Raw genomic sequence first — 22027 nt, forward strand, 5'->3', positions numbered from 1 at the left:
TTTTTTGTTTACTCTGCCGTTCTCTGTAAAGTCTCTAAAGACTTCTACAAGGTCTAGTAAACTAGTTTGCCTAGTAGGGTTGTTCTCAGCTAGATTAGCTGCTTGGATTACTAGGTTTCTAGCAATCTCTAAGGCTTCCTCAATAGAGGTTGCCTTTGGTGTTTTCCCTACTGTAGGGTATCTTGGCACTGCTCAATAAATGGAGAAAAATTGCTTCTTGTCCTAGTATGGGTAGGCCTAGGCGGTTCTTCTGGTTGCCTGTTAGGGCACGGCGTAGAGGCCTCCTCAGCCATCTCGATTTCTGGATTATTATCCATTAGTCGTTTGCTTGTGCCTCTAAGGTCCTTTGAGGCTAGTCTTTTTTTGTTATTTTTATTGTTTTGATATGTCTGTGTTTCTTGTTGAATTTGAGCTTCAATAAGCTCCTGCGTTCCTATTGGCCCCTCTAGTCTTGGCATTAGAGCCCAAGCTCTGTGAGAAAATTCTCACAGGCGTGAGAAAACGAAGGAAGGCCTCCTTCTTCTCCCTACTGCGCGCTAGCGCCTTAGCTGCAGGTGTTAAAAGTGCTGTTAGTCGATTCCTCGTGGTCGGTTCTCCTAGATAGCGTGCTTTCCTAGCGGTTTCCAGAAAACTCGAAGTTGTGTGTGTGTGTTGCCCATGTCAGCTTAGAATGGCTGATCTTCCATGTCCACCTTGTACTGGCGTGTACCCCTCATTATCACCTCTAACTTCGACCCCATTCATGCCCTTTGTCTCCACGCCTGCACTCTGAAATTGTATTATCTCAGCCTCTTCGTCCACCGGACCGCGGTATCTATGGAATTCGCCTGGACAAAACATGGCATGTTGATCATGCTTCACGACCCACCAAGTGGCCAGAAGATTCATCAGAGTCCACACTACCCTCAAGAAGACAAGATCAGCAAGTATGATAGCGACGATCAAGTGCGGCCACGGTTTCCGCTCAGGGATCTGGCAGAGATATTGGGAATGTATGGTTGACGGCGTAATCTCAAGGGACCCAGCGTTGGCCTGGATCGACATTCCATTGTAGCTGGATGTGGCCGGGCCCAGGACAGCATTAGAACCAATGGGGAAGTTATCCAAGCTGGCCGTGTACTCTCCTAGGACGTCTTTACTGCTAGGACTGAGAATGTTGGGGCTATTTTGCTGCCCCAAGTCGGCTAACACTGTCGAGTAGAAGGATTTCCCGTACCGATCGACGTCATTCCAGATGTTGAGTTTGACTGAGCGTGTATCGTATCCATCCGTGATCTTTTGCAGAGTGTCGTCTTGTTCGTTGACGTATATTCTGACGTTCGATCCATCGGTCTGCTCGATGAAATGGTAGCGCACGTCGAAGAAGTTCATGGTAGAAAAGTCGACGTCAAGTCGGGGGGAGAGATCTAAGGTGGACCAGACGGGTTAGTTGGAACTACATACCTCACATCAACCATTCAAGAGAGATACATACTGATGGACCCTTTACGAATCAAAGCTCCGTTTTCAATGGATCCCGTGCCCCGCTGCTGCTGCATTGCATCTGCCAAAGTAATCCAGTACATGGAGCTACACAGAGGTTAGCGCAAAGTCGGCAAGATGTAGTAACGGGTCGCAAACAGGAGTGACTCTCCCCACCAGAGACTTGCCCGATTCTTTGCATCTCGTTGCAAGAAGGTTGTCTGCTGTCCATTCTCAATGGTAGGAGGAATCAAGTCGTACTCGGTACTCAGATTGAGCATCATTCGTCCAGATGATGTTAGCACAAAGCAACTGGCTGAAGCCTTTGACTAAGTCAGTGCCGATACTAGATTATTCTTGAAGTACTAGCCGATATCTTAGGGCCCCATTGCACATATCCAAATTGAGCAGCAGTCCGGTCCTCAGCCAGAAGTTCAATCTGCATATTGTATACTGAGCAGTCTTCCAGAGTATTTTTGAGGTAGCTGAGCGAAGGTACTACGCCATCTGCATGACCATTTGACGCTGCTTCTGAGCGCACCACACTATCAAGACGGTAAGGCAGGCTAAGTTTGTTGGTGAAGAACTCTATCATTCCACGTTAGTCACGAGCTTGAACTTGAAAAGAGGCTCCTTACTTGTGCCGACGAGGATATCCCGGGCTTCGCAGGACCCAGAAACCTACTCTAGTCAACTTTTATGACAGTGTATTGACGGTCCAACAGACCTTGCCCATAAAGTTCAAAGGCCACTGCGTGAGGAATTTCTCGCTGGTGAGCGTTGCATTGGGGTTATCTGTGTAGTGAACTCTATTGCAGAATCAGCAGTGTTGAAGGCTGTACCTCACATATTACCCACGCTAGGACATAGCCATTGGCCGCAAAGTTGAGAAGAGAAAAGATGGTCGCAAATATGGCGAGGCTAATCAGGGCTACGGGTGTGAACCATTGGAAAGGATACGGCCTGGACAAATGATAGCGCAAATAGGAGTTTGCCATGTTCCTAGCGTGTTTCTCATACCACACCGGTAATGGTGGAAAGGAGATATGTACACCCAGCCTGGAATGCCACACGGGCATGAGCTTTATAATTTGCACACAGTTTGACTCGAAAAGCCGATGATAAGGATTCCGAGGCGCATTGAATCACTTCAATAATCCCCAAGAGCACATCCAATCACCGTGTGCGTTGTTCCTAGAAGACCAGCCTGCTAAACCAAGTCGGGGATATCTTAACGAATGAAAGCCATGCTCGCCCCCAAATTAACTTAGCTGCCGCCGCGATGCTTCATAGCACTACTTTTGGGACAATGTCCGGAGTATTTGCTACGGCGTTCTGCACGGCGTTCTGCATAGCGTATTTTCCTCAGCTGTCCATCTGCAGACTTGGCTTCAGTTCTCAGCCTCAGTTATCTGCGTTACACAGTGCGAAGTTTCAAAGCATGCCACATTGACAATCCATTATATTTATATCCTTCTAAATCGGCGTTGTTGCTGAATTCATAACATGTTCCACATTCCAGTACTGGCTGGGAATCCGTGGCCTTTGAGCAAGCCCGAGCGGGCGAAGAATCCACGCTCACTTTTCCTTCTGCTTCTCCTCAATCAATGCATCCAGTCTCCAGAATGAAGTGATGCCCTCTACAAAGCACGTACCCACCCATTTCCACCACACGGCATCCAAAAAGGTGCAGCCATGTCGTGCGAGCTTCCGCACCATAATGACAGCCTCAATGGAGTGGATGGGCAGCATGATCATGAAGATAAGCCAGCCCATGCGAGCTGCAAAGTTTGCCAGCCATGGGACCAGGTAGAGGGCATGGTCGTAGAGGGGTGAACCCGGCTGCCAGTTTGCAGGACGTGGCAGCAGGAGGAAAGACAGGAGGCACTGGGTAAAGTTCCACAGGTGGGCGGGACGAGTATATGGAGGAATAAACTTTGTAACGGATATGTCGCTCCGGCCCAAAGTCTGCAGAGCATCCTGGTCCATCTTGACCAAGCGCTCACGAGCTTCACGCAACGTCTTCATTGGCGGATCCAGCCCGATGACGGCCTGCTGTCCACCACAGCTAAAAACCATCTTGTCCAGGTCCAAATCGACCATGCGCGCGTTGCGACTCTGGAACATGGACCTGGCAGCATATGCCTCGACGTATCGGCGTATCTGCGGTGGATATTAGAAACTGAACGGAGCGTATATCCGCACTATGACGACGCGTACAGAGTCGTGATGGGCTGCGTTCATGTGCTTGATGATGCGCTGCTTGGTGGCCTCGTCGGTAGCTTCTGCGGTTGCCATTGCGGTGGAATTGACGGTCGGGCTATGAGGCTGGGCTTCGCAGTCGCTCAAAGGTGCTGGTTCTATAGATGGGAGATGTGATATGATCGCCGATTCCAGTTCTGCGGTGTACGGTCGCTGGTCGGGCCGGGAGCGCGCCGCGCCCTCGGTCTCGCTAGCACGACACTCGGGCCCGTGACACGACTCATTTGTTTGATTTGCATGCTGCGCTCTACTTTACGTTGTACGACTCTGTTCAGACGAGAAGACGGTGCGGCAATGTGCGACGCCGCCGCCCTGGCCAAGGGGGGAGGGGGAAGGGGTGAAGCCTCGTCTGGCCGGGCCAGGGGGAAGGCTGGGTGTCTTGGAAAATGCGATCCTGGACGGATTGCCGCTGATCGCCTTGGACTTACGCATTGCTTGATCATATTGACAGCAGGCCCAAGAGGTGCGACACAGGCTCCAATGGCGGGGCATGGAGGCTGGTGGGGAAAAAGTTGGAACGCATTGGACTGGACAGCTTGGCCGTGGCATTCTAGGCCCAGCACCATCATGTCCGTGGCGGCTGTCAGCGCGGCCAGCGCCCGCAGGGATGGCACCCGGTTTTTGGGCAGACTCGAACTGGCCTGGCGATGGGATGAGGGCGGGCGCCACATGGTGCGTCAGACTGCATACCCGGTGGGTCGTGTGTAGCAGGCCCAGCAAGTACCTGGGGGCTGCAAACCGGTTACCGTTCGGATGCTCGCATTCCTTATTATCAACGAGTTGCTCCGTGGCCCTGCATTTCAGACGGCCTGTCATCTTCCCAGCGGACACGCAGCCCGTGACACTTTTCTTGCGGATACACGACACTTAGCAAGTGCGCCTCCCCCCCCCTTCTCTGAAGAAATCAATTCTAGCACACCATGGCGGACACAGTCGAGGAGAGCAAGCAATCCATGTCCGGAGAGGGACAGGCTGATGCCAACGCCTCTGTGGGCGGAAAGGGCAGTGCGGAATCATCGAGTAAGAAAACCGAAAGGAAAACGCCGAAGAAGCTGGGCGGAAAGAAACCTCAACAGCAGCCCACTCCTGACGCCACTCCTGCCCCTGATAGCGATGGCGAAGGGAACGCTGAGCAAGAGGACGCAGGATCCAAGAAGCAGACCAACGGCGGCGACGCCGACTATGACTCGGACGAGCCCCAGCCAGAGAAATCAAAGTCGCAATCGAGACGCCGCCAGTCGCGTGGCCGTGGCCGACGAGGCGCAGACTCTGGCGCTGACTCTGATGCGCGATCCGACGTCTCGCAGTCTGGAGGCCGCCGCAACCGCCAGCGCCAGAAGAAGGGCGGAAAGGGCGGCGGCCCGCTTGGCGACATATCTGAAAACGTTCCTGGAGGAGACCTCGTCGGCGGCGCGGGCGACATGGTCCAAGACACTGCTGGCAAGGCCGTGGGCCAAGTGGGCAACACGGCCGGCAAGGCTCTCGGGGGCCTGACTGGCGGCGGTGGTGGTGAAGACGAGGGCGGCAAGGACGGCGGAGAGCAGCTGAGGCTGCGATTGGAACTCAACCTCGACATTGAGATCCAGCTCAAGGCCAAGATTCACGGTGACCTTACTCTCGGATTGCTGTAAGTCGGACCATGCAATGCGGCGCTTCTTTATCGACCCAAGCACTAACAATCACTAGCAACTAAATCGCTATTTATGAGCTCTCTCTCTCACACACACACAGACGTTATGTATTGGCTATTGTAATTGGACATTTCAAAGGGCGTTTTGACCTGGAGTTTTTCGCACACAGTGTAATTGTACCTATTCGCCTTGTATACGAGTACTAGTACTACACGCTAGCTGCATGAATTGTATATCCTCTGTTTTCCTCATTACTGGAAAAAAAAGAATCTGTTTTGCTTTGTTTGCATGTCAAATTTGTTCTTTGTCGTGTATCTACACCTACAGTAGGCGTTAACGTGCGTTTACCTTTTCTCTCTCTGTCTGTCTGTCTGTCTGTCTGTCTGTCTTCGCATGCTCAGCGCCTCACGTGACATGTCTCTACTAGTACCAAGTACACATTCCTCGAAAATAGCGGCAGGGCCAAGAAAAGCAACAACCAACATTAGAAAAAAAAGAAGGGAAAAAGATAAAGAAAAACTGCATCATGGCGTCATCATGCCGGAAATGTGGGAGCGGGGGTGTTAGACATCCCGGGCGAGGTAGGAGGGATAGAACAGGCTATATTACATTATGCGAATAGTCAAGGGGGCGGGGAAGAGAAGAGGTTCATCATGCATGGGGGCAAGATGAACTATAAGGCATCTTCTATGTACATGACTAGGATGGTGATGTAGCATTTGCCCCAAACCAGCTTAACTTGTGCATCGCAGGCGCGCGGGTGGGAGGGGGGTGGGGAATACGCTTAGCCTGTCATGTGCGGCGGAGTGGGAGTGTATGTAATGTAAGAAAAAAGGTTGGAAGCATTTGTATGTTTAGGTTGAGGGTATTGGTGTACTAGGACGGCCGAAGCATGGCCGTTCCGCTTCCCCCTCGCAAACCCGCTCCCCCCTGGCTCTCCGATCGCCTCGCTCGCCTAAAGTACGTTTACACGTAGACGATACGGGAATGGCAATGGGCGTCGTCAGCAGGTCTGGCCGACGACCAAGAAGCAAGACGGCACACACGCGTATCCTGTCTGGGCGTGTGGCGGGCCATGATGCAAAGTTGCAAGTTATGCGCAGCCATGTGGAGACGGGCGCTTGTCTCCATCCGGCATTGACGTCAGCCGTTGCGGGCTGAAACGATGCAACCACTCTTGCCGACAAGGATGCAAGCCGGGCATTGCGCTGTGTACCGACACGGCCTACTGTATACGCTGTGTAATCTTGTTTTCGGGGCGGCGGCTGTGGGTGTGGGTGTAGCTTGCTGTTGCTGCTGCTGCTGCTGCTGCTGATGCTGCTGCCGTGCGTTGGTGTGCGGTGCTGGTTGCCATCACTCTCCACTTTACCAACTCCAAGTTTCTGCTTCTACGGTTTGACAACCGCCTGAAGCCTTTCCCCCCCCCTCTCTCCTCCCCCTCTCCTCGACTGTCTGAGGTACCCATTCGATCCCCTCCAACCCTTGCTCTGTGTGGTATCTCGTCTTCCTCGTGTCTACTTTGACCCGTATACCTCGACACCCCTACACCTACCCCCTCACCTAGCTGAGGCCTTTGCATGATAGCAAGGGAGCCCGACGACATGGCGGACAAGAACCAAAGCGATGCGTCCGACTCTGAGCCGCACGAGCGGTCGACGATGCAACAGCAAAAGGCCATCAACAAGAAGAAGCAAGACCGCCGTGAAGCCGGCCTGCAATCGGCACGGTCGCGGTCGTCGTCGCGCCGTGCCCGCCGCCAGCGGCTCGAGCAGGACAAGAAGGATGGAAAGTACATGCACACGACGCCGCTCGAGGTGCTCGAGGAGGCGGATGCAAACGGCGACCTCCAGAAGATGGGCATGTTCGAGCGCATCGGGCCCGACAGCACATCCATGGACGGCCCCGTCACCTACGCCCGCGCAATGCGAGGCGAAATCCCCATGCGCGGCACCAATCCCAACCAGCCCTACCAGATGGAGCCGCAAAAGGGCGGCAGCGAGCTCAAGGACCAGGACGGCCTGAAGCTGACGCTCGAAGCCAACCTCGAGATTGAAATCGAGCTCAAAGCGAGTATTCGCGGCGACTTGACCCTAAGTTTGTAGTAAGTTTCCTCTTCCCTCTCTCTCTCTCTCCTCTTTTTGCCCCCCCGTTTCGCTTACACCGGAGCTTCTTCTCTTTCTCTTCTGCTTCTCTCCTCTCGTTTACTCCTGCGCATGGACTATGGACTGCACGAGCGAAAGCCCCGAACGCTTCTCTTCTTCTCTCCACACCTTGTTCCCGCCAAACCAAGACGAGAGAAGCAAAACAAAAAAACATAACACAACACAACAACAAAAAGCTTGGTGAAGAAAATGGCTAATTGGCATTTGTTTCACAGCCAATAACACCTTTTTGCTCTTCATTCCTCAAAACTTGGTTTCGAGACGCGCAAAGGAAAAAAAAAGAAGATTGTGTTCCCCCTCGGCCCTCGCTCGTGCAGTCTTTTGTCCTGATCGGTCGACTTCCTTTTTCCGATTTCATCATGTTGTTTTACGATACCTTTTACATGTCTCTTTTTCTTTCTGCCAGCCATCTGGCCTGCATTAGTAACCTTACTTAACAGTGAATAATAGTGCTTGATCGGCGTCATCGCTTTCCGAGCCCGCCCCTTCCTCTCCCTAACGACACATGATGCTACCTACGACTTGGCTTTGGGCTCACACGCAGCTTTCCAACAATCGAGGAGGCGATATTGTCGAGGAGGAGGTGCAGACGTGGCAAACCATCTTGAGCGTTTTAGGAGTTTTACCCAGGGCTGTTTTTCTTCGTTACTTGTGCTTGTGGGGGAAGTGGGATTTATATATATATATATATATATATTCGGTTTGGCATGTTGCGGGAGACGAAACCAGCATTTTCTATAATGAATGATATGAATGGTTGTTTCGTCTGACATGTGGATGGACGTTGAGTGTTTTGGATGCCCGGGCCTCTTGTGCGCGGGTTTTGTGCTGATACCACTAGAGTTGTCAAAGTGATGCTGTCGTCTTTTCCCATGTCACGCGCAATGCAGGATTGACAGAGTCTGCATGGTGCGGCAACTCCATGTGGGTAGTAGAAGAGGTTCATAGGTGTAGACCCTGCATTCATATGCCGTTGCGTGGGGCTGTGGTGTTGTTGCATGTGGTACTGATGCAACAAGAGCCCCAGAGTCTAATGCAACCCTCATGTATCGCCAGTAACGCAGGGTCGTATCATGCTTTACTGAGACATCAACCGGACTAGCAGCCATAGCGAGACATTGGTTGCCTCAAGGGATTGTGGAGTCTTCCGCATCCCCAGAATCCGGATACTAGGCGCTGCTTACTCTAATGTGTTTGAGTATGAGTGCTTTGTCTCTCGAGTGCATCCACCCTGGACGTCATGTTGTATTTGATAGTGGTACCGTGTGTGTAGGAGGCCGTCATTTTAGTGGCGAATGTGACCTAGGGCAAGAAATCCCATTTGTCGGCTGCACCTAGACTCGACTACTAGGGAGTGTGCAGCGGCATGGGGAGATGGTATTACAAAGGTCAGGTTCGCTACGCTTGTCAGCACCAATAAGACCAGGTATGTATGCAACGGCGTGACGTTGACGTGCAATGGCTGACTGAAATTTGGCCGAGATCTGCAACGGTTATCCATGATGTGATACGCCATGGCTACCGATTCCATAGACCTGGTTGCGCGTAAACCTTTTCCCAATATGCAGGACATGGTTTCCAATGTGCACGTGGACACTGAATGGATTGGATAGTATCGGTCACGAGACGGGAGTGTATAATGTGTGGTATACTGCCATCCCTGGAGGTGTGAAACATTCAATCTGAACAAGACCGATGTTCAGGTTCAGATGGGGTCGGGAAGTTTTCTGCCAATGAGAGCAGGGGGTGGATGGAAAGCTGCAGCCAAGAAAAGAGCAAGACCTTTGACGATCAGTATAACATTACCCCTCAGTGTGTCTTGTTTGCGTGCGTCGGGTGGTCTAGGAATAGCAATGTGATATTAAACCGGACGTGCGAAACGGGTGAAGGAGCATGCATACTAGGCTCAAGAGGCTGCATCCGAATTTGTGAATCTCAATCGAGTCTCGTAGCAGCCGATGCTATGTGGCGGCGGTGCCGAGTCGACGATGCTAGCATGACGTGAAACGCAGGCGTCGACGACGGTTGTGGTGGGAGGGCCGAGTGGATAGGATGGATGCATGGCTGGAGGGGGAGGCGAGGTTGGTGACTCCAAAGTTTGTTGGTGATTAGCAGGCAGCTCCAAGGGCTGCGTGGCATGGTTGCAACCCCCACGCTAGGTAGTGGGTTGGGGTAGAGTCGGAGGCGAGGGTAGCAGTAGCACCGCAGAGGGACCTGTGTTTCCGATGGGTTGGAGTGGGCAAAGATACGAGGACGAGCAGCCTAGGTCGTGGTATGTGCTAGGAAGAGAGAGCATGAGCATGAGCATGAGCATGAGCGTGGCGTGGCGGTTGCTCCGTGCAAAGACACCCGGCACGCGGGACTGGAAGACTTGGCAGGCGCAGGCTTGGCATACTTTGAGCACACGATGGCGAGTGCACGATGGAGGAGCACGATGCAGCACAAGAATAGGAACAGGCACGGGAGCAGGAGCAAGGGGGGGATAGAGTTGGCGTGGCCGTGGCAGAGGAGCCTCTGGCGAGAGCAGGCAGGTAAGCGGGCAGGCGGATTTGGTCGCCGACACAGGCACCGGCGGGCTGGTGATGGGCAAGTGAAGGTGAGGCGACTGCAGAGAAAGCTGTTCCAGGCAGGTCACAGCCAGGGCGGGTTAGTCCATGTCGCCGACGACTCGTCGGGGTCGCGGTCGGCCGATCGTTCGGAAATATTGCTGCACATCAGTGCAGTGGGTGGGGAGGGGGGGAGGGCTTCCCCGAGCATGCTGATGCTGATGCTGATGCTGATGCTGATGCTGATGCTGATGCTGATGCACATGTTCAGAACATGTCCCCTATTCCTGCCCCGTCGACGGGCTATATGCGCGGCGTGATATAGACATGCTGCAGGCGGCCTGTGGCCCAACGGGAGCCGCGCGGATGGTGCTGATGGTGCTGATGGTGCTGATGGTGCTGTTCCCACCCCGCCTGCGGGGGAGGGCAGACAGACGAGGTATTGTATAGTGTGTGTGTGTGTGGACAAAGATGTAGGATAGCTGGCTAGCCACCCATGGGCCGGCCATCAGCGCCGGCGCGACACGACACGACACGACGCGACGCGAGGGGCGGATGCGGAAGCTGTTGCGGGCTAGCCCAGTGGCTGCACAGCATCAGTACGCTCACATGGACATGTGTGTGTGTGGATGGAGGGAGGCGTGGACATGTACAGTAGGTATCCTCGCCCCATGCCGAAGCTTGTTCGCGCGACAACTGCTGCTAGTATTTGGCCGACAAAGCTGCGCTTCCGCGGGCCAATCGGAAGGCGGGACCGGGAGGCGTCGGGCGCTGCCATTGGCGCGTGTCGACTGCCGCGGTGCGAGTCGCTGCGAGCTGCTGCTGCCCATGGTTTGGGGCAGGGCAGGGAGCTGTGCGGGCCGCAGGGGCCGGCGACACGCTGCTGTGCCTGTCACCCTGTCGCTGCGATTATGCATGGCTGCGGATGGCATCACATACATTGTCATGTCCACCGCGCGCCGACAAAGCCCACCGCACGCCTTGGGGAGCGCGGGCGCGGGCGTTGTGGGCGCGGGCGTGGGCGTGGGCGTCGTCTTGTGGAGAGCATGGCCTTGCCGGGGCGCGGAAGCTAAGCCCTCGGTGCGCGCCTCGTGTGAATGGCTGGCGTGCGGCGTGCTACTGTAGACCCTGCCCGAGGCCAGCCCAGCGACTTCTCCCCGCTGCATGCACCAACATATCACATACACATACACACACACGCGCGCGCACGACCATCACTACGCCCATCACTACCACCGCGACCACCGCTATACCCGCTACTGCTGCTGCTGCTACTGCTACCGCTACCGCTACTGCTACCGCTACCACTACCACTACCACCACTACTACTACCGTCGCCCGCGCCCGCGCCCGCAACTCATACACGAACCGTCCCGCTGCCTCCCCCCCCCCACTCACTCACTCATTCACTCACTCACTCACTCACTCACTCACTCACTCACTCACTCACTCTCACCTACCTACCTACCCACCCAACACCTACCACCCCCCCTCGTCCAAAAACCCGCCGCTGCACCCACCACCCCCTCCCCCTCCCCCGTCCTGCGCTCGGCACACCCGCCTCCAATGTCCCAACTGTGCCTGGGGCCTGTCGTCACGCCCGTCACCACGTCGTACAGGTCGCTGTCTGGGCCCGCCCGCCTCTTCGACTGAGCACCGCCCCCATCTGCTCGCAGCAGAGGCAGCAGCGCCCGCCATGCCTGCCACCGGAGGAGGAAGGGCGCCCCATGCCCCGTCCGCCAAAATGCCCCCGCCGCGCAGAGAGAGCAGTGCCGCCGTGCCAGCCCAGCGCCAGCGGCCGGGCATCAAGACGCGCGCCTACTCGGCTCCCAGCGTGCCCAAGAACGACAGCGACGCGCCCGCTCACGTCGCCCGCACAGACGACGACAACGAAGGCGAGGAGATCGCCGACGATGCCTTTTTCCAGCGATACCACTTTCCCCAGCCCATGCCTGTAGCCCACGAGGAAGACGCTCCCAGCAGCCCCGAGTCGTCTTCAGACACCGAGGGCCCGCTGTCGCCCACGCACGTCAAGGATCGCCACCACGCGCGCGACAGCATCTCGGCCCAGTCCACGGGTGTGAGTCTTGCCATTGCCCCCCCCCCCCAGACCCCGACCCCGGCCCCAAGGCCAAGACCACGGCCACGACAAACAAACAAACAAAGTACAAGTAGTAGTACTAGTAGAAGAAGAACAAGAACAAGAAGAACAAGACAGGCTGACGTTTTGCCCGTGTAGTCTACCAATAGCGATTCGGCGTCGGCCATGCAAGACCTGAACATTGCCGTCATTGGCGTGCGGGGTTCGGGCAAATCTACCTTTACACGACGCGCCCTCGGCCTGCCAGACACGGCCTCGACGGGCAATTGCTCGCGCAGAATGAACATTGACGGCAACACATATCTAGTCCGCTTCCTCGAAATGTCCTTTACCGACGTCCATGTCGGCGAGCGCAGCATCATCAAATGGCCCGAAACAGTCCACGACTTTGCAACACCGCGCATGCATGCCGCCGTCACGCTCTACGATGTCACCAACAAGGACAGCCTGGCTAGTGTCCCAGACTTGCTTAGTTAGTGCCCGCTTGAACCAGCCACGAGGCCGCCGCCGCTGTTGCGCCATGCTAACCATGCCCCTAGACACGTTCCACATGGCACAACTGCCCTTTATACTCGTCGCCTGCAAATGCGATCAACACCCCGCCCATGGCGAGGTCGATCCGTCCGTGGTGGAGCAGAAAGCAAAGTCCTTCATTGGCGACGTGAGCGTGTTTCAGACGTCCGAATCCTCGCCGGAGGCGCACCGAGCATGCCTGTCGGTCATCACCCGAGCTGCGATAGCGGCCATGCGACGTAAGTTAACTCATTTCTTTTTTTTTCTCCTCTCTCTGCCCAGCCCAGCCCCCCCCCCCCAGTGACGTGGTCTTGCGCGTCGCTCCCCTGGCCTGCTCTCCTGTACCCGCGCACAAGGATGCAAGTCATTGACATGCCTCAGCTCGCTCACAAGCCTCCATGGCTCGGCGTCGGGCCAACTCTTCTGCAGTTCAGTCCATAACCCAAAAGGACCTCTGGGGCCGCAAACACGAGCGTGCTAGTTCGGAAATCTCCCTGAGATTTCAACGCAGGCCTAGCGAGGCCAAGGGCCACCGTTATAAGCCCAGCGACGTCAACAAAACCTTTTTCAACGCCGACGAGTCGCCCGGCTACGACTCGCAGGATTCCGATGATCAGGACTCGGATGCCGGGCAAAGCATCATGTCAGTGAAGCCCTCGGACGAAAATGGATACACCTTTGAGCAGCTCGTCGACCGCCTCCTCGCCCAGCCAATGTCGAAAAATGACACCAAGTTTGTCTCCGTCTTCCTGGCCCTGTACCGGAGGTTCGCCACACCGGGCCAGCTCCTCGAGGCCATTATCAAGCGCTTCGAGGCCTTGAACAAGGACAAGGACCCGCCCATGATTCGCATCATCGCACAGCTCCGCTATCTCGCCATTCTGCAACGCTGGGTCGCCTACTACCCCGGCGACTTTGCCTACCCCACCACGCGCCGCTTGGTCCGAAGGGTTGCCACGTCGCTGGCCTCGAATCGTGAGTTTTCTGTCGCTGCAACCGAAATCATCCGCGATCTGGAAATGGTCACCGAAGACGACGACACCGACTGGGCCTGCAGCGACCGCCAACGCACCCAGAACGAGAATGTGCCCACCTTCCACCACAACGTGCTCGACGAGGATTCCGACGAAGACGAGTTTTCAAGAGCCCTGGGCCACATGTCCATGGAGGACTCTGCGCGAAACTCGATTGCCCGCAGCAGTCTCACTGGCGGCGCACCCTCTACCAACGGCTCCATGGGCTCGTCGACGACGCTGCTCACACAGGTCGAAAACAATGAGCGCCTTGCCCGACAACTGGAGCCAAACCCAGTCAAACCTCTGTCCAAGACGCATTGGCACCAGCTCATGAGCGAATCCGAGGAAGCCATTGCCAAGGAGCTGACACGGATTGACTGGATCATGTTCTCGTCGGTCCGACCGCGCGATCTTGTCCGTCATGTCAGCCTCAACAGCGACGAGAAGAAGCGGTGCAAAAATCTCGAAAACGTGACGCGCATGACGGAGCATTTCAACCACGTCGCCTATCTCGTCACCAACTACATTCTCCTGCGTGACAAGCCCAAGCACAGGGCGCTCATGATGGAGAAGTGGATGAAGGTTGCGCGGCAGCTTCGCAAGTTGAACAACTACAACATGCTGGGCGCCGTCATGGCGGGCATCAAAGGCACGGCGGTCATCCGGTTACACGCAACCAAGGACCTGGTCCCTCAAGCCACGACGCAAGACTTTTGGAAACTGGACATTTTGATGAGCCAAACCAAATCACACGCCGCATACCGCCTGGCCTGGGAGAACAGTTCAGGGGAGCGGATTCCTTACATACCCCTGCACCGCCGCGATCTCGTATCAGCCTCGGAAGGCAATTCGACGTTTATTGGCGATAAGAAGAAGACTGATTCGGCCTTGGCGCCACACCCAGGCGTTAGCGTTTTCGAGAGCGCCGCTGGCAAGCGCGATAGTCGGGAGCCACTACCGGGTGGCGTTGTTGGCAAGGAGCGCATCAACTGGCGCAAGTTTGAGATTATGGGCGAGGTGATTGTGGGCGTCCAACGCGCACAGGGCACGCCTTATCCCAGTTGGCCAAAGTGCGAGGAGATTCGGGCGCTGATTCTCGACGTTAAGATTAACAAGGACGATGAGGTAAGTAGTGGACACGGGCTAGGCCACGTGGGTTTCAAGCTGCTGACGCGCATTAGGACCTCTGGGAGCGCAGCGCCCATCTCGAAGCCCAAGGTGCCAATGAAAAGGGCAGGATAGCGCGATGGTTCCGAGAGCGTTAGTGCTTCTCCTTTTACCCACCTACCCAACCCAACCCACACGTACCTCTTCGGGCCCGGCCCCTTCATCTTCTTTTCCACGTTGGCATCAGATGAGCTAAGTCATGGACCACAGCTGGACGACTATCCTTTCCCTCGATGCCTCTAGCCCTGTCGTAGGACCACCAGGCGTGTGCAGCGGCAGCGACAAGCACCAAGATGCCCACGTGGGCATGTCTGATCACCACGCGACTGCCTTGTTGTCGACCGCGATACGACGCACAGCCCGAACCCGCCTTGTTGTTGTTTTTATTCATCCACGCCCAAAACCCCCCCCCCTGCCATATATACCCATTTATTCCCCGACCGTAGGGGGGCTGCATTTGTGTAACGACAATGTCTCTGTTTGTGTTGATATGACGAAGCCCCATCGTTATCAGCATGCTCATCCTCATCATCTACTACTACCATTACTGTCAAATCTTGTTAGCTGGCTTTAATTGCACCAAGTACCTTTTGTGTGCACTGGCGTTTTGTACACGATTGGGGCATAGCCCATGACATTGTATGCCATGGCATGCCATTGGGCGTGTTTGTTTGTTTCTTAGGCCCCATGTGTGGCATGAGAGAGCAAGCATGCGTGCATGCGTGTATGCTTTTTTGCCAGCATCATTCTCCCATACAGTACAACGACTTTTGCAGGCTTACCTGTTGCACTCGCACGCATACCCATACCCATATCCTTTATATATATATATATACTTACACTCTTTAGCCTAGGAAAAGAAAGGCAGGAAAGAGAGAGAGAGAGAGAGAGAAGAAGAAGAAGAAGAAGAAAAAAAACTACCCGACGAAACAACGACACATACACATACACACACACACATCATTGGGCGGTTACCTTGTTGACTCTTCAGTCTACTTTTCCTGTTTTGTTTTGTTTTGGTTCGGTCATGGTCGTCGTCGTCGTTGTTGTTGTTGTCATTTTAGCTACGGCATGGGAGGCAATTTGTGTGTATTTTTCTATTTTATTTTTTTGGTTTTTTTTTGGCTTTGTTTGTTTGCAGTAGAGAGAGAAGACATGGTCGTTATTATCTCTTTCCTTGTGTCAGGTCAGTCGAGTAGTATTTTTTTTTGCCCTTATGGGAAATCTGCGTCTAGTTTATTTGGTCGCCGCTGTTGTCGTTGTCTTTTTTTTGTTCTTTTATTCGTGTTTTGTGGTTGTTGTTATGTATGGGATTATTTATAGCGGATATGAGAGAAGTGGATCAAGGAATGCAATATTCTGCTCCTCTAGTTGCTTCTTTTGCTTGGTGAATGGTATGCTATGGTGTCGTGTGGTGTAGTATCATGATGTAGCGACCATCCCACTTGCTTTCACACATGCAACAAGGAAAACAGGCACATGTGTACAGTCGTGTATAGGTGTTTTCCATTCATGCTACTTTCTACTACCCGTATGTAGAGTGTATCTACTGGTTCAACTCCTCGGCCCTCTTCTTCAGCTCCTCCTTGCTCGCAGGCGTAGGCAGGTTGTCCGCCACCACGGGGCCTGGGTTGGCCTTGTGTGCCTGGGCATGTAGGCTGCCGCCCGACGTGGCGTGCGTGTCGGTGTCGTGGTGCTGGTGCGTCGACGCCGTCGAGTCGGACGACTCCTTGGCTACCTGGTCGGTGATGTCTGGTACGTCATCGCGTTAGTTCTTCCGTTTGTCGTAGACTTGCCAGGAAGCGAGAGAGAGAGAGAGAGAGAGGCAAACACATACTGCCAGAGGCGGTCTCTTCAGCTGGGTGGACAGGCATTTTCAAGATGTCTTTTGGTCGGACTTGTGCTTGGTGTGTAGGCGGGGTATCTGTTTTATAGCGTGCAAGAGTTGTTCTCAGAGGTTGCAGAGGAGGGAATGTTGGATGCAGAGGCCATGGCGGGCGGGTTATGTAGGCGGGAAAAGCGCGCGGGCGTGATCGGTGACGTAGGTGTGAGAGCCTGAGATGGGGAAGTACCTGGTACGCCTGTGTAGATGGCGGGGCAGCTTCGAGGTACTATTGCCCCATTACTGCAAGTGGTTGGGCGGGCTATTTGGGGTTAGCGCGGGGTAGTCCATGTACACCTAGTAGTCGTAGTCGTAGTCGTCGTCGTCGTAGTAGTAGTAGTAGTAGTAGTAGTAGTAGTAGTAGTAGTAGTAGTAGCAGCAACAGCAGTAGAGCTGCAGGCCTGGGGCTCCAAGGCATGGCCTGGCACGTGGCTGAAGAGGGTGAGTGTATGAGGTATTTTGAGACTTTGTTCTTTTTACCTACTTCTTCGGCCTGTGCCCTCCCCCGTGTCAAGTTGGTGACAGGTGTTGGTGTTTGGGGCGGCGGCTTCTCTGAGACCCGCGTCTGAGACGCCGTCGGGGAGTTTTTGATTGACATTTGATGCGCAGAGAAGGGGGGACTTTTGTGTTGGTGGCGCGGTTTGCTGTGTGTGTGAGAGTCTATTGGCTCAATACGGAGTGGGCATTTGTGGCGCGGATGCGGCTTGCCTGTGCCTGTGAAAAGCCCATTGTGTCGAGAGGCGTCGGCCAGCGACTCGATATTATTAGTGTTCGCCTGGTGCCCCAAATAACATCCCCCGGCGCAGGTACAAGGGGGAGAGTATTGGACGCCATGATTCGGTTGATTTGGGTGTGCTCTGCTGTGCACACGGCCTGCACATATGGCCAACCTGCCTTTCAATAGTGTGCAGCACTTAGACTTACTGTGCACTGCCACGCAGCATGGAGTCCTGCCATCTTATCCGACACGACAATGGCAGGCTATTCCGGGGCAGTATTGAGCGCCGCGAAGCACGTCTGAAGGCTGATCATGGTTCCCATCGCACGCCTTCTGCGCCAAGGCTCCCCGCTGCTGATGGCACTGTTGCCGTTGCTGGTGCTGTCTGTCAGCATTGGCAAAAGTGTAATGCAATGCACTGCACCGCACCGCACCACGACACCAGCCATTGTCCTCGTCGCCTCTCCGCGCGTCGGCCTCTCTGGCACCGGCTGGCCCATGTGGATGAATCTGAATTTCCGCCCGCAGCACGGCGCGGGGAACGGGTGGCCCTATTGGGGGCGCCATGTCCAGCAAGCGCCTTCTAAGCCACCGAGACGCGTCGCAAGGGTGCTCGGCCATTTGCCGCCCCTTCCGAGCTTCAGCGACGTTTCGCCTCGAGCAACAAGCTCCATTCAAGGAGAGCGCCCGTCGACGGCTCGCTTTCATGCTTTCTTCCCTGATCTGATGCGACAGCTCCTAGGAGCCATGTGACGCGACCTCTCCAGAGTCGATCATCATATGCTGCTCTCTTCAGCCTAGTCTCGTCGCCGGCGTCGCATCGCAATTCACCCTCTCCTTTCCCTCCCCCCCCCCCCCGCTGGTCGGAACAGCCTGCCTCGACCCATCTTGTTCCTGGCCGTCGCCCACTGGCATCGCCATGCCGCTGTTACTTGCGCGCTCGCTGTTCGCGCGCCAGAATCCTTTTGATGAGGCAAAGCAGACGCTCTCATCATGGGACAACTGCATGGCCAAATCCTACTGCAAGTGCGTATACCCTGCCCGCCCTGCCCCCGTGCGTCTGCCCCAAGCTGACATGCTCCAGATGGCCCGTCATTGTTGCAATCATCATCGCCGGTCTGATTCTCTTCTCCGTCATCACCTGCATCGCCCGATGCATATGTTGCGGCGCTGAATGCGCCTGCTGTTGCTTTCGATGCTGCACCTGCTGCTGTAGTGGCGGCGGGCGATCTCACAAGCGCATCAAGAGCGAGCCGCCCGCCCCCTATCCTCAGTCGTACGCAGTTCCTCCTGCAAATCCCTATGCCCAAGCACATGCCGCTGCGCCACCTCCGCCTCCATTGGACCCGAGACCAGTCAACCAGCAATACCGGTCCAATCCCATGCCCACTTTCGCGCCCGCGCAACCAGCCCAGCCAGCGCAAGAAAGACCGCAATTCGCCACCTTTGACTCGTCCAAGGCTGTGGTCAATGAAGACGCCCTTCCTGCCATGCCAACCTGGAAAGAGGGCCGGGATGTACATGTACAAGTCGAGGAACAGCCCATGCCAGAGAAGAAGGGAGATGTCGAGTTGGACAGGCTGGATCACAACGGCAGCGTGACAAGTGGATCCATTGGGGGCGTAGCCGCGGCAGCAGTACCGGGGGCACGGCGGTCTCCTGGTCCGGGCAGGTCCCCAGTGTCGCAGCGAGATGACTATGGCTACCAACAAAACAATTCTTATGGAGGCGACTCTGCGCCTTACAACAACCAGGGCCAGTACGGTCAGCCATACGGTCAGCAAGACCGATATCGCCAAGGCTCGCCTGCGCAGAAGATATCTCCAGTATATGGTGCAGGTGCTGGATACGCTCAGCAGCAGCAGCAGCACCCATACCAGCAACAGCCGTATGGTCGACAGTCACCAGGTCCAAATACAGCATACAACTCGCGCGACCACCTGAGCGAATACAATGATATACCAGCAGCCTACAACCAGCCACCAGCCGCCTACGACCACCCACCAACAACCTACGGCCAGCCACAAACATCATACAGTCAGCCAGCACCATATCAGAACCTGCAAGATACCTATGGCCGGCAAGAGTACCACGATGCGCCAAGCTATGACTACCAGGCTCCACCAGCGTCGAATCCATATGGCTACAACGCAAGCATAGCCCCTTCATACCACACACACGACCCAGCGCCAATGGAGAAACCACCGTTGCCAGCATCACCCGCATCACCACCTCCATCCCTTGTGCCAGGCCGCCCAACGCCAGCCCCAACGCCCGCACCAGCATACCCGGGCCAACGCTCCTACACACCTGCAGCAGACACTGCACCACAGCGGACGTCGCCGCCACCACAGGTCCCAGCACAGCAGCCCTACCGAGCCTTTACGCCGGGCGTTGAACAACAAAAACCACAGCAACAACAGCAGCAGCAGTACACGGGTGTAAACAGAAAGGCAGTGGATGGATCATATAGGGAATTATAACCAAACACTCCAACATGGGGATACATAGGGACATGTAGAGTAGGAGGGGAGTGTATTGCATTTGCAGAGGATATTTTTGATACCCAATTATCAAGGCATTGTGTGTGCTGATTGAGTGATTGTGATTGTGATTGAGTGATTGCATAATACAATGCGCAGAGTGAAGTGCCAGTTCGTGCTCTTAGACTCGTATCCTATTGAGAGATTCAAGTCGACTTGACTTGGACTCTTGATTTATTCATTATACATCCTTTTTTTTCCCTCTTTTCCTTCATCATCCATCCTTTCCCTAATCAACACAACCCCTCTCTCTCTTCCCTAGTCTCGTTTGAAACCAGCCAAGCCGAGTCGTGCACATGACTCGTTGAGAATGTTGGCTTTGTAGCAGATAGATTGCAAGGAAAAAGGCAAAGAAAAGGCAAACAAAAAGGAATGCACAGGAAGGAAAGAAAGAAGGAAAGAAGGAAAGAAAAGGGTCTAGCGCTTACGCAGGGCTTAATGGGGGTGCAGTTATCAATATGAGGACTTGTTATTATATTAGTGTTGATGTATATGTTATTATGATTATTATTATGATTGTTATTACGATTGTTATTATTATGGTTATGGTTAAGAGTATTATAGAGACGAGCCGCGCAAGATCATCATCATCATGTCGTGCATGCAGGTGGAGTCTATCAAGTTAGTTGTGGGGTGGGGTTGTAGCGCGACGAGCCAACGACTGGATCAGATCTTGGATAGAATCACCGTCTACTTGTATCGTGTAAACTGAGTCATCGTTTTTTTTTATTATCCATCTTGCTCACATGCAATCTCAAAGTCAACGAGTAACCACAGGTTATGCACACACGAGTAAATGATCAACGCAAGGTCCATTCATTCAAAGCTGGGGGGTATCAAACTATGCTCAGGTCGTAATCAAGAATGGGTGCCGGTCCTTGACTCTTGTCCCCTCGCATCCCATCTTCCCTGACAGACCCGTACAATCAAAACTATGTAAAACAATCTTGGAAAAAAAGAAAAAAAGAGGTCGTTCGCTCGCTCGCTTTCCATGCCATGCCATGATCATTACCACTCGTCTTTCCATCCTCCTCCTCCTCTCCATGGGTATAACCACTCGCTCTCTCTTTCTGTCTCTCTCAACGGCGCAATATAAGACAAGAACAACCAAGGAAAAGTCTGCAAGTACCCGTACCGCGTCATGCGCCATGCTGACACGTTGAAGAAAAGAGTTGCTTCACGCCGCTATGGTCGCTTTCTCATGCTTGTGGTACGGGTCCTGCTAGACTCTACTCGTATGCGTCGTGCGCCTTCTGCCGCCGCCGCCACGGCCGCACGTCAGGCAGCTGATGATGATACCAAACAGCGAGACAATGGCGTTGATGATTGCCTTGAGGCCTGCAGCAATGGCGTTGACAATGGCCATGATGCAGTTTCCGATGGTCCGGAACTAGACATGGTGTTAGTGCGTAGTTTTGAGGGCGCGAGCAACGGGTAGCACCTACGATGGACTTGATGCACGATACGACGGCGCCCATGGTGGCGGTGTGGACGCGCTGGTCAGAGGGGTGTGGTTGGTGTAGGTGTAGGTGTTGGTGGTAGGGGCGGGACGAGGAGGTTGTTTTTTGTAGGTTCGTTCAGAGGAGAGGTGTCGAGTGTCAAGTGAATGGGCGTGTCGAAGAAAGGGCCTTATATGAATGGAGCAAACAAGGCCCGCCTGCTCTGGCCATGCACAAAGGCTACGTCACTGCGTCCGTGCCTGGCGTGCAGCAACAGTTCGCTTTCCGTTTCCGCTGTGTCCATGATAGCAGAGGTGCAGGTGACTTGAACGTGCGAGACTGCAAACGCCCAGCGTCGGCGGGTAAAAAAAAACAACCAGGCAGGTTTTTCTGCGCCCTCCGTGCCTCAGCCGCGCCCTCACAGCACGCACACAAGCGGTAAAGATGGACAGCAAAGAGAACGGAAGCGCTCGATGCGGTGACGCAAGGCCGGCCTATCCCTGCTTGCGCCTGCCTGCCCCGTTCCAAAGTGGGGCGATGCGCCACAACCTTAAACAGCAACGACGTCACTCGCCCTTCCCAATCG

General features: G+C 54.6%; 8 protein-coding genes across 8 annotated transcripts; 4 read left to right on the plus strand and 4 right to left on the minus strand.

Moving 5' to 3' along the window:
* Window positions 1-660: 660 nt before the first annotated feature.
* SETTUDRAFT_25208 (uncharacterized protein) lies at window positions 661-2459 on the minus strand (the record flags this gene model as incomplete). Its single annotated transcript, XM_008023056.1, has 7 exons — window positions 661-1406; window positions 1475-1569; window positions 1621-1784; window positions 1856-2049; window positions 2100-2142; window positions 2189-2270; window positions 2320-2459. 7 exons carry the CDS (start codon window positions 2457-2459, stop codon window positions 661-663), a joined length of 1464 nt encoding a protein of 487 aa, XP_008021247.1.
* Window positions 2460-3039: 580 nt separating this feature from the next.
* Window positions 3040-3944, minus strand: SETTUDRAFT_145339 (uncharacterized protein; the record flags this gene model as incomplete). The annotated part of the gene is made up of 2 exons (XM_008023568.1): window positions 3682-3944; window positions 3040-3624 (listed from the first exon to the last, which is right to left on the minus strand). The coding sequence occupies exons 1-2, from the start codon at window positions 3757-3759 to the stop codon at window positions 3040-3042; spliced, it is 663 nt and encodes a 220-aa protein (XP_008021759.1). The 5' UTR covers window positions 3760-3944.
* Window positions 3945-4534: 590 nt separating this feature from the next.
* Window positions 4535-5747, plus strand: SETTUDRAFT_166926 (uncharacterized protein). Its single transcript, XM_008023569.1, has 2 exons — window positions 4535-5350; window positions 5410-5747. Exons 1-2 carry the CDS (start codon window positions 4644-4646, stop codon window positions 5414-5416), a joined length of 714 nt encoding a protein of 237 aa, XP_008021760.1. The 5' UTR covers window positions 4535-4643; the 3' UTR covers window positions 5417-5747.
* Window positions 5748-6797: 1050 nt separating this feature from the next.
* SETTUDRAFT_166927 (uncharacterized protein) lies at window positions 6798-8300 on the plus strand. The gene is made up of 2 exons (XM_008023570.1): window positions 6798-7455; window positions 7967-8300. Exons 1-2 carry the CDS (start codon window positions 6956-6958, stop codon window positions 7971-7973), a joined length of 507 nt encoding a protein of 168 aa, XP_008021761.1. The 5' UTR covers window positions 6798-6955; the 3' UTR covers window positions 7974-8300.
* Window positions 8301-11758: 3458 nt separating this feature from the next.
* SETTUDRAFT_101681 (uncharacterized protein) lies at window positions 11759-14957 on the plus strand (the record flags this gene model as incomplete). Its single annotated transcript, XM_008023571.1, has 5 exons — window positions 11759-12142; window positions 12302-12635; window positions 12703-12915; window positions 13058-14817; window positions 14874-14957. 5 exons carry the CDS (start codon window positions 11759-11761, stop codon window positions 14955-14957), a joined length of 2775 nt encoding a protein of 924 aa, XP_008021762.1.
* A 1212-nt stretch (window positions 14958-16169) lies between these two features.
* Window positions 16170-16811, minus strand: SETTUDRAFT_166928 (uncharacterized protein). Its single transcript, XM_008023572.1, has 2 exons — window positions 16697-16811; window positions 16170-16611 (listed from the first exon to the last, which is right to left on the minus strand). Exons 1-2 carry the CDS (start codon window positions 16731-16733, stop codon window positions 16406-16408), a joined length of 243 nt encoding a protein of 80 aa, XP_008021763.1. The 5' UTR covers window positions 16734-16811; the 3' UTR covers window positions 16170-16405.
* Window positions 16812-18320: 1509 nt separating this feature from the next.
* SETTUDRAFT_166929 (uncharacterized protein) lies at window positions 18321-19967 on the plus strand. Its single transcript, XM_008023573.1, has 2 exons — window positions 18321-18485; window positions 18544-19967. Exons 1-2 carry the CDS (start codon window positions 18379-18381, stop codon window positions 19940-19942), a joined length of 1506 nt encoding a protein of 501 aa, XP_008021764.1. The 5' UTR covers window positions 18321-18378; the 3' UTR covers window positions 19943-19967.
* Window positions 19968-21224: 1257 nt separating this feature from the next.
* SETTUDRAFT_158584 (uncharacterized protein) lies at window positions 21225-21480 on the minus strand (the record flags this gene model as incomplete). Its single annotated transcript, XM_008023574.1, has 2 exons — window positions 21225-21392; window positions 21448-21480. The coding sequence occupies 2 exons, from the start codon at window positions 21478-21480 to the stop codon at window positions 21225-21227; spliced, it is 201 nt and encodes a 66-aa protein (XP_008021765.1).
* Between the last annotated feature and the right edge of the window lie 547 nt (window positions 21481-22027).

The sequence above is a fragment of the Exserohilum turcica genome (assembly GCF_000359705.1).
Source record: "Exserohilum turcica Et28A unplaced genomic scaffold SETTUscaffold_10, whole genome shotgun sequence".
NCBI classification, from domain to species: Eukaryota; Fungi; Ascomycota; class Dothideomycetes; order Pleosporales; family Pleosporaceae; genus Exserohilum; species Exserohilum turcicum.

Excerpts from the sequence above, each read along its gene's own strand:
- SETTUDRAFT_166926 (XM_008023569.1), top strand. The coding sequence starts at position 4,644 with ATGGCGGACACAGTCGAGGAGAGCAAGCAATCCATGTCCGGAGAGGGA.
- SETTUDRAFT_166927 (XM_008023570.1), top strand. The coding sequence starts at position 6,956 with ATGGCGGACAAGAACCAAAGCGATGCGTCCGACTCTGAGCCGCACGAG.
- SETTUDRAFT_166928 (XM_008023572.1), bottom strand. The coding sequence starts at position 16,733 with ATGCCTGTCCACCCAGCTGAAGAGACCGCCTCTGGCA. Across the intron at positions 16,612-16,696 it reads TGAAGAGACCGCCTCTGGCA|ACATCACCGACCAGGTAGCC; the intron begins GTATGTGTTTGC and ends ATGACGTACCAG.
- SETTUDRAFT_166929 (XM_008023573.1), top strand. The coding sequence starts at position 18,379 with ATGCCGCTGTTACTTGCGCGCTCGCTGTTCGCGCGCCAGAATCCTTTT. Across the intron at positions 18,486-18,543 it reads ATGGCCAAATCCTACTGCAA|ATGGCCCGTCATTGTTGCAA; the intron begins GTGCGTATACCC and ends GACATGCTCCAG.